An 11,225-nucleotide genomic window follows, 5' to 3' on the forward strand; every position below is an offset into this window, starting at 1 on the left:
TTCCTTAAAAGGGGACAGATTTTTACTCTGTCTATTTTTTTGCACAAGCGTCTGGCAGGTATTCTAGACGTTCAGGCATTTGGTCAGGCTTTTGTTAGATCCAAGCCTGTGTTTAAAACTGTTGCTCCGCCATGGAGCTTAAACCTGATTCTTAAGGTTCTTCAAGAAGTTCCGTTTGAACCTTTTTTGTTCCATAGATATCAATCTTTATCTTGGAAAGTTCCTTTTGGGTAGCTAATTCCTCGACTCGTAGAGTCTCCAAGTTATCTGTGTTACAATGTGATTCTCCTTATCTGGTCCTTCGTACGGATAAGGTAGTCCTGCGTACCAACCTGGGTTTTTTCCTAAGGTGGTATCTAACAAGTACATCACTCAAGAGATAGTTGTTCCATGCTTGTATCCTAATCCTTCCTCAAAGAAGGAACGTCTATTACACAATATTGGACGTGGTTTGTGCTTTAAAGTTTTACTTACAAGCTACTACAGTTTTCATCAAACGTTCACCTTGTTTGTTGTCTATTCTGGACAGAGGAGAGGTCAAAAGACTTCAGCAGCCTCTCTGTCTTTTTGGTTAAAAAGCATAATTCATTTAGCTTATGAGACTGCTGGACAGCAGCCTCCTGAAGGGATTACAGCTCATTCTACTAGAGCTGTGGTTTTCACATGGGCCTTTTTTAAATGTGGCTTCTGTTGAACAGATTTACAAGACGGAGTCTTGGTCTGCGCTTCATACTTTTCAAATTTAACAAATTTGATACCTTGCTTCTTCGGAGGCTATTTTTGGGAGAAAGGGTTTTTTACAGGCAGTGGTAACTTCCGTTTAAGTACCTGCCTTGTCCCTCCCATCATCCGTGTACTTTAGCTTTGGTATTGGTATTCCATAAGTAATGGATGATCCGTGGACTGGATACACTTAACAAGAGAAAACATAATTTATGCTTACCTGATAAATTTATTTCTCTTGTAGTGTATCCAGTCCACGGCCCGCCCTGTCACTTTAAGGCAGGTAATTTTTTCATTTGAACTACAGTCACCACTGCACCCTATGGTTTTTCCTTTCTCTGCATGTTTTCGGTCGAATGACTGACTGAATATGGCAGTTAGGGGAGGAGCTATATAGCAGCTTTGCTGTGGGTGGACTCTTGCAGCTTCCTGTTGGGAAGGAGAATATATTCCATAAGTAATGGATGATCCGTGGACTGGATACACTACAAGAGAAATAAATTTATCAGGTAAGCATAAATTATGTTTTTGCAAGGGGCACTAGCACAGCTGTCTTTCCATTATACAGCTAGGGTAGGAGCGATAGAGATATATCTATATCTATATTATCTATATCTATATTATCTATATCTATATCCTTCTAATCTCCTTATTGGAAAGAGGGGAGTCCCACCATACAAAAACTTGTTGCTGTCAGTTTGTCATCATGGTAAAAATGATTACCTGACAGTAACCTCTACCCTTGTTGTGTCTTATAGATCCTTTCTTCTCTCTGCTATTAAAAATTATAAAAATTCATATTAATGGTAGAGCTTGAATGAATATATAGATAGATATAGAGAGAGAGAGATTATTTTATAAGGATCTCTCGCATTGCACTACTGGCAGCTAGCTGAACACATCCAGTAAGCTAATCACAGCAGACAAATGTGTGCAGGCATCAATCAGTAGCTAGCTCTCACTAGTGTATGATATGTGCTTATTCTTTTTCAAAAAAGGATAATAAGAGAACAAAGCGCATTTGAAAATAGAAGTGAATTTTAAAGTGTCTTAAATTTATATGCTCCATCTGAATCGTGCATGTTTAATTTTGACTTTCTTATCCTTTTTAATATTTTTTAATACAGCGGTAGGAACATGTGTGTATATATATATATATTATAAAGTTTTTTTACCCCTCTGTAAAACCAGAGGTTTGTGTAGTGTTTGTGTTTTGTTTTTTTAAGTCCTACTCCATTTCTGCATAAAATGGCTTGGATTTGATACTCTTTAAAACAGCTTAAGGCAATTTTTCTTCATCCTAATAACCTTTTTAAAATAGGGGATGTAAAAAATAATTGAGAATTAGGGAGAGCTAAACTGTGGTATAAAATTAATGGGGGGCTTTTATTTAAAAATAAAAAAATATTCTATCATTTTATTGAAGAAATAAGTGTCCTAGCACAACTGTCGCCAACCTGTGGTCCGTGACACCATCAAGCAGGAATTAATCTCCTCTGATGATGGTGTCACCCCCGTCGTGCCACAACTCCCTACAGTTCCTGGCTGGACATCGGTGAAAACTGACGGAGGAGAAGTTAAATTACAATCTACCTACGCAAGTTGCGTAGTACTGCGCAACTTGTGTAGCTAGATTGTATTTTTAACTCCTCCCACCTGGCACGTTGCTCAGAGGAAGATGCTTCCATTCTAAAGCCAGCAGAGGCTGGTATAGTCTTGGCTTAAAATAGTGGAATTAAAGTAAAGTATATCAAAAAAAGAAAATCTTACAAAAAAATTCTCTCATATTTAATTTATTTTCTTACCTATACCTGTCTCTTTGTTGTAGTTTTCCTAATTCTTTCAGATGGACTTACGTTACTGTTTGTCTTTCTTCTTCCTCCTTTTTTATTTATTTTTTTTAAATATTAATTATTTTTCATTCTAATATTTTTTCCGCACACAAAGCCATTTCACCTAAATTCCAGTAATTACCATCCAGCAGATCAGCCATATCCCACCGGTATTATAGTGATTGCCAGTAACATCAGTTGTGGTTAGCTCACATCCATATTGAGAGCTTTCTGATATAAACTTAATTTATGACTCAAATGTCTGTCAATGATCATAAATAGATTTGAATAATTCCTAACTGGAGAGGTGACTTGGAAGTCTTGTGGTCCTTTTAAACATAATTCTTTCTTTTTTTCCTTCTTTCTGCCCTTCTGTTTCCAGCTCAAAAGTTGGCACTCACCCTTTATCTGTAATTTGAAAGTATTCTCTCAGTTCTGTCATTCAGTTAGTTAATTCCAAAAATTATTATATTAATAAGGTAAACTTACGTATGTGTGTATATATGTATGTATGTATATGTATATATATATGTATGTATGTGTGTATGTATGTGTGTGTATATATATATATATATATATATATATATATATATATATATATATATGTATATATGTATGTATGTATATATATATATATATATATATGTATATATATATATATATATATATATATATATATATATATATATATATATATATATATATATATATATATATATATATATATATATATATTTCTTCTGTTAAGTGTGATCAGTCCACGGGTCATCATTACTTCTGGGATATTACTCCTCCCCAACAGGAAGTGCAAGAGGATTCACCCAGCAGAGCTGCATATAGCTCCTCCCCTCTACGTCACTCCCAGTCATTCTCTTGCACCCAACGACTAGATAGGATGTGTAAGAGGACTATGGTGATTATACTTAGTTTTATATCTTCAATCAAAAGTTTGTTATTTTAAAATAGCACCGGAGTGTGTTATTACCTCTCTGGCAGAGTTTGAAGAAGAATCTACCAGAGTTTTGCTATGATTTTAGCCGGAGTAGTTAAGATCATATTGCTGTTCTCGGCCATCTGAGGAGTGAGGTAAACTTCAGATCAGGGGACAGCGGGCAGATGAATCTACATAGAGGTATGTAGCAGTTTTTATTTTCTGACAATGGAATTGATGAGAAAATCCTGCCATACCGATATAATGTCATGTATGTATACTTTACACTTCAGTATTCTGGGGAATGGTACTTCACTAGAATTACACTGTAAGAAATACATAAAGCTGTTTAATAACTAGAGATTATGTTTAACGTTTTTGCTGGAATGTAAAATCGTTTTCATTTGCTGAGGTACTGTGTGAATAAATGTTTGGGCACTATTTTTCCACTTGGCAGTTGCTTAATCTGTTTTTCTGACAGTTTCTGTTCTCCCTCACTGCTGTGTGTGAGGGGGAGGGGCTGTTTTTGGCGCTTTTACTATGCATCAAATATTTCAGTCAGCAACTCATTGTATTCCCTGCATGATCCGGTTCATCTCTACAGAGCTCAGGGGTCTTCAAAACTTATTTTGAGGGAGGTAATTTCTCTCAGCAGAGCTGTGAGAATTATAGTTTGACTGAGATAAAAAACGTTTATTCTGTAATTTGTTTCCTGCTTTCAGAATTTGTTATCTTTGCTAATGGGATTAAACCTTTGCTAAAGTTGTGTTGTTTACAAGGATTGAGGCTATAACTGTTTCAATTTATTAATTTTCAACTGTCATAGATCTTCTGTGCTTCTTAAAGGCACAGTACGTTTTAATATTATTCTAATTGAATTGTATTTCCAAGTTGCAAGTTTATTTGCTAGTGTGTTAAACATGTCTGATTCAGAGGATGATACCTGTGTCATTTGTTGCAATGCCAAAGTGGAGCCCAATAGAAATTTATGTACTAACTGTATTGATGCTACTTTAAATAAAAGTCAATCTGTACAAATTGAACAAATTTCACCAAACAACGAGGGGAGAGTTATGCCGACTAACTCGCCTCACGTGTCAGTACCTACATCTCCCGCTCAGAGGGAGGTGCGTGATATTGTAGCGCCGAGTAAATCTGGGCGGCCATTACAAATCACATTACAGGATATGGCTACTGTTATGACTGAGGTTTTGGCTAAATTACCAGAACTAAGAGGTAAGCGTGATCACTCTGGGGTGAGAACAGAGTGCGCTGATAATATTAGGGCCATGTCAGACACTGCGTCACAGGTGGCAGAACATGAGGACGGAGAACTTCATTCTGTGGGTGACGGTTCTGATCCAAACAGACTGGATTCAGATATTTCAAATTTTAAATTTAAACTGGAAAACCTCCGTGTATTACTAGGGGAGGTGTTAGCGGCTCTGAATGATTGTAACACAGTTGCAATACCAGAGAAAATGTGTAGGTTGGATAAATATTTTGCGGTACCGACGAGTACTGAGGTTTTTCCTATACCTAAGAGACTTACTGAAATTGTTACTAAGGAGTGGGATAGACCCGGTGTGCCGTTCTCACCCCCTCCGATATTTAGAAAAATGTTTCCAATAGACGCCACCACAAGGGACTTATGGCAAACGGTCCCTAAGGTGGAGGGAGCAGTTTCTACCTTAGCTAAGCGTACCACTATCCCGGTGGAGGATAGCTGTGCTTTTTCAGATCCAATGGATAAAAAGTTAGAGGGTTACCTTAAGAAAATGTTTGTTCAACAAGGTTTTATATTGCAACCCCTTGCATGCATTGCGCCGATCACGGCTGCAGCGGCATTCTGGATTGAGTCTCTGGAAGAGAACATTGGTTCAGCTACTCTGGACGACATTACGGACAGGCTTAGAGTCCTTAAACTATCTAATTCATTCATTTCGGAGGCCGTAGTACATCTTACTAAACTTACGGCGAAGAATTCAGGATTCGCCATTCAGGCACGCAGGGCACTGTGGCTAAAATCCTGGTCAGCTGATGTTACTTCTAAGTCTAAATTGCTTAATATACCTTTCAAAGGGCAGACCTTATTCGGGCCCGGGTTGAAAGAGATTATCGCTGACATTACAGGAGGTAAAGGCCATGCCCTGCCTCAGGACAAAGCCAAGACTAGACAGTCTAATTTTCGTTCCTTTCGTAATTTCAAAGCAGGAGCAGCATCAACTTCCTCTGCACCAAAACAGGAAGGAGCTGTTGCTCGCTACAGACAAGGCTGGAAACCTAACCAGTCCTGGAACAAGGGCAAGCAGACTAGGAAACCTGCTGCTGCCCCTAAAACAGCATGAATTGAGGGCCCCCGATCCGGGATCGGATCTAGTGGGGGGCAGACTTTCTCTCTTCGCCCAGGCTTGGGCAAGAGATGTTCAGGATCCCTGGGCGCTAGAGATAATATCTCAGGGATACCTTCTGCACTTCAAATACTCTCCTCCAAGAGAGAGATTTCATCTGTCAAGATTGTCAACAATCCAGACAAAGAAAGAGGCGTTTCTACGCTGCGTACAAGAGCTCTTGTTAATGGGAGTAATCCATCCAGTTCCACGATCGGAACAGGGACAGGGGTTTTACTCAAATCTGTTTGTGGTTCCCAAAAAAGAGGGAACTTTCAGACCAATCCTGGACTTAAAGATCCTAAACAAATTCCTAAGAGTTCCATCCTTCAAGATGGAGACTATTCGGACAATTTTACCTATGATCCAAGAGGGTCAATACATGACCACTGTAGATTTAAAAGATGCTTACCTTCACATACCGATTCACAAAGATCATTATCGGTACCTAAGGTTTGCCTTCCTAGACAGGCATTACCAGTTTGTGGCTCTTCCATTCGGATTGGCTACAGCTCCAAGAATCTTCACAAAGGTTCTGGGTGCTCTTCTGGCGGTACTAAGACCGCGGGGAATCTCGGTAGCTCCATACCTAGACGACATTCTGATACAAGCTTCAAGCTTTCAAACTGCCAAGTCTCATACAGAGTTAGTGCTGGCATTTCTAAGGTCACATGGATGGAAGGTGAACGAAAAGAAAAGTTCACTCGTTCCACTCACAAGAGTTCCCTTCCTGGGGACTCTTATAGATTCTGTAGAAATGAAGATTTACCTGACAGAGGACAGGCTAACAAGACTTCAAGGTGCTTGCCGCACCCTTCATTCCATTCAACACCCGTCAGTGGCTCAATGCATGGAGGTAATCGGCTTAATGGTAGCGGCAATGGACATAGTACCCTTTGCACGCTTACACCTCAGACCACTGCAACTGTGCATGCTAAGTCAGTGGAATGGGGATTACTCAGACTTATCCCCTTCTCTGAATCTGGATCAAGAGACCAGAAATTCTCTTCTATGGTGGCTTTCTCGGCCACATCTGTCCAGGGGGATGCCATTCAGCAGACCAGACTGGACAATTGTAACAACAGACGCCAGCCTTCTAGGTTGGGGTGCCGTCTGGAATTCTCTGAAGGCTCAGGGACAATGGAGTCAGGAGGAGAGTCTCCTGCCAATAAACATTCTGGAATTGAGAGCAGTTCTCAATGCCCTCCTGGCTTGGCCCCAGTTGACAACTCGGGGGTTCATCAGGTTTCAGTCGGACAACATCACGACTGTAGCTTACATCAACCATCAGGGAGGGACAAGAAGCTCCCTAGCTATGATGGAAGTATCAAAGATAATTTGCTGGGCAGAGTCTCACTCTTGCCACCTGTCAGCAATCCACATCCCGGGAGTGGAGAACTGGGAGGCGGATTTCTTAAGTCGTCAGACTTTTCATCCGGGGGAGTGGGAACTTCATCCGGAGGTCTTTGCCCAAATACTTCGACGTTGGGGCAAACCAGAGATAGATCTCATGGCGTCTCGACAGAACGCCAAGCTTCCTTGTTACGGGTCCAGATCCAGGGATCCAGGAGCAGTCCTGATAGATGCTCTGACAGCACCTTGGGACTTCAGGATGGCTTACGTGTTTCCACCCTTCCCGTTGCTTCCTCGATTGATTGCCAGAATCAAACAAGAGAGAGCATCAGTGATTCTAATAGCACCTGCGTGGCCACGCAGGACTTGGTATGCAGACCTGGTGGACATGTCATCCTGTCCACCTTGGTCTCTACCTCTGAAACAGGACCTTCTGATACAGGGTCCCTTCAAACATCAAAATCTAACTTCTCTGAAGCTGACTGCTTGGAAATTGAACGCTTGATTTTATCAAGACGTGGATTTTCTGAGTCAGTTATTGATACCTTAATACAGGCTAGGAAACCTGTTACCAGAAAGATTTACCATAAGATATGGCGTAAATACCTATATTGGTGTGAATCCAAAGGTTACTCTTGGAGTAAGGTTAGGATTCCTAGGATATTGTCTTTTCTACAAGAAGGTTTAGAAAAGGGTTTATCTGCTAGTTCATTAAAGGGACAGATCTCAGCTCTGTCCATTCTGTTACACAAACGTCTGTCAGAAGTTCCTGACGTCCAGGCTTTTTGTCAGGCTTTGGCCAGGATTAAGCCTGTGTTTAAAACGGTTGCTCCACCATGGAGTTTAAACCTTGTTCTTAATGTTTTACAGGGCGTTCCGTTTGAACCCCTTCATTCCATTGATATAAAGTTGTTATCTTGGAAAGTTCTATTTTTAATGGCTATTTCCTCGGCTCGAAGAGTCTCTGAATTATCAGCCTTACATTGTGATTCTCCTTATTTGATTTTTCATTCGGATAAGGTAGTCCTGCGTACTAAACCTGGGTTCTTACCTAAGGTAGTTACTAACAGGAATATCAATCAAGAGATTGTTGTTCCTTCTTTATGCCCAAATCCTTCTTCAAAGAAGGAACGTCTACTGCACAACCTGGATGTAGTCCGTGCTCTAAAATTTTACTTACAGGCAACTAAGGAATTTCGACAAACGTCTTCTCTGTTTGTCATTTACTCTGGGCAGAGGAGAGGTCAAAAAGCTTCCGCTACCTCTCTTTCTTTTTGGCTTCGTAGCATAATTCGTTTAGCTTATGAGACTGCTGGACAGCAGCCTCCTGAAAGAATTACAGCTCATTCTACTAGAGCTGTGGCTTCCACTTGGGCCTTCAAGAATGAGGCCTCTGTTGAACAGATTTGCAAGGCTGCAACTTGGTCTTCGCTTCATACTTTTTCCAAATTTTACAAATTTGACACTTTTGCTTCATCGGAGGCTATTTTTGGGAGAAAGGTTCTTCAGGCAGTGGTTCCTTCTGTATAAAGAGCCTGCCTATCCCTCCCGTCATCCGTGTACTTTTGCTTTGGTATTGGTATCCCAGAAGTAATGATGACCTGTGGACTGATCACACTTAACAGAAGAAAACATAATTTATGCTTACCTGATAAATTCCTTTCTTCTGTAGTGTGATCAGTCCACGGCCCGCCCTGTTTTTAAGGCAGGTAAATATTTTTTAATTTATACTCCAGTCACCACTTCACCCTTGGCTTTTCCTTTCTCGTTGGTCCTTGGTCGAATGACTGGGAGTGACGTAGAGGGGAGGAGCTATATGCAGCTCTGCTGGGTGAATCCTCTTGCACTTCCTGTTGGGGAGGAGTAATATCCCAGAAGTAATGATGACCCGTGGACTGATCACACTACAGAAGAAAGGAATTTATCAGGTAAGCATAAATTATGTTATATATATATATATATATATATATATATATATATATATATATATATATATATATATATATATATATATATATATATATATATATATATATATATATATATATATATATATATATATATATATATTGTGTCAATGGTGGTGCGGCACTCTCAGACATAAAGCAGGTATATTTCTGCCCGGGGTGCACTTTAAAGTACAATCAATCCAAAATGAAAGGCACTCACCGGGTCTTTAAATGAAGAATTCTTCGATAAGGTGACGTTTCGGGGGTTTCCCCTGTCCTCAAACCAACATACATGAATGAGTGTGTTGGTTTGAGGACGGTGGAACCCAGAAACGTCACCTTATTAAAGAATGTTTCTTCTTTTAAAGACCCGGTGAGTGCCTTTCATTTTGTATTGTGTGTTTTATATATAGTTTTTTTTTTTTTTTTTTTTTTTTTTTTTAAAGAAAAAAATTTGTTAGTGGTCCACGGATTCAAAATTGTGATTTTAGTGGTCCCTGAGGTCCAAAAGGTTGGTGATCCCTGTCCTAGCATGTTTTAAATTAAGTTTAACTTGTTTACAAAGTTCTGGCCAACCTTCCTTTTCAGTGACTTTGGAGGCAAGGACAGCCAGAGGCTCAATTGCTTAAGTCATTATGAAATAAAATTGTATGGGAATAAATAAATGTATGCTAAAAGAACCAAGGTGGATACCTTTTTTGAAATACGGTATATACATATTTTAAGTTTTAACAGAACTAGACCTTGCAAAAGTAAATAAAATGGTGTGTTAGTGATTGGACTGGAAGTGCTGCACTAAAATATTAAAATTATATTTAAAAAAAATAATAAAAAAAAATTGTGTATATATATATATATATATATATATATATATATATATATATATATATATATATATATATATATATATATATATATATATATATATATATATATATATATATATATATATATATATATATTACACACTGTAAAATGACAGTTGCCTAAATGCTATGCTATTTGCTAATGCCTGTTATAAAAAATACTATTTCCCCACTAGTATGCCGGGATATTACAAGACATCACTGAGATCTGTGACTTTATTATATAAAGTCTGCATGTGACATTGTACCTGTCTTCCAACTGCCTGTGATGTATTTTTTTTTTTTTATATATATATAATGTACAGCAAACTGGATATGCCACGTGTTTGCATGCAGATTATAACGAATCATACTTTGTTGCAGCACAGAGATACTCCTGAGAACAACACAGACACTCCCTTTGACTTCACTGCAGAAAATTACAAGGTACAGTGTTCTGGAATATGTTTACATAACATGCATGTTTGAGATCAGTTTGGACCCTTAGATAATACAGTACAATTGCTTGTTACTGAGTTTGCTGCTCCATTTCTAAAGTGGGTTAGGTTTCTGATAGACTTTTGTTTTCTGTTTTGTAAGAGAATAGAAGCTATAATTGGCAACTACCCAGAAGGTCACAAAGCAGCAGCTGTAATCCCAGTGCTTGACTTGGCACAGAGGCAACACGGATGGCTGCCCATTTCTGCTATGAACAAGGTAAGGTAGCAATTACTAAGGAAAATGCTCTCTACTTTCCAAACAGTATTTTGTCTGGTCTAGTTACTTGTTGTTGTGCCTTATAAGCAGACACATGAATCTGGTTTATTGGCCTAATTTGGGATGTAGAAACCATGTTTAATTGATTATTAATTACAGTAGAATTGCATAATAAAAAAGTACATAATAAAAAGACAATGCAATAGCACTGAATTCTATGAGCGGTAGATTTTGTTTTGAGCATTTTCAAAATGTACTTTACCGGCCCCCTGTATTATGTGACAGCCAATCGCAGGCTCATATATGTATAGCTTGTGAGCTCTTGCACATGCTCAGTGTGCATAAAAAGACTGTCCAATATTAAAGGGACAGTCAACACCCAAAATACACTTACTTTATTGTAATAGTTGCCACCCGATTAGTCTATACATCGTTATTCACAGGAGTAATCCACACGGAATAGCTACTTTTTTTGTAAAAGTTTA

At 38.8% G+C, this 11,225-nt stretch overlaps 1 protein-coding gene across 1 annotated transcript in view; it reads left to right on the plus strand.

Moving 5' to 3' along the window:
* LOC128644188 (NADH dehydrogenase [ubiquinone] flavoprotein 2, mitochondrial) overlaps positions 1–10,740 on the plus strand; it is a gene marked incomplete at its 3' end in the record, with an annotated part of 55,538 nt that extends 44,798 nt beyond the window's left edge. The window contains 2 exon segments of the mRNA XM_053696890.1: positions 10,408–10,470; positions 10,624–10,740. Of these exon segments, the coding sequence (XP_053552865.1) occupies positions 10,408–10,470; positions 10,624–10,740 (180 nt within the window).
* Positions 10,741–11,225: the final 485 nt, after the last annotated feature.

This window comes from Bombina bombina, unplaced genomic scaffold, assembly GCF_027579735.1.
Source record: "Bombina bombina isolate aBomBom1 unplaced genomic scaffold, aBomBom1.pri scaffold_1330, whole genome shotgun sequence".
Taxonomy (NCBI): Eukaryota; Metazoa; Chordata; class Amphibia; order Anura; family Bombinatoridae; genus Bombina; species Bombina bombina.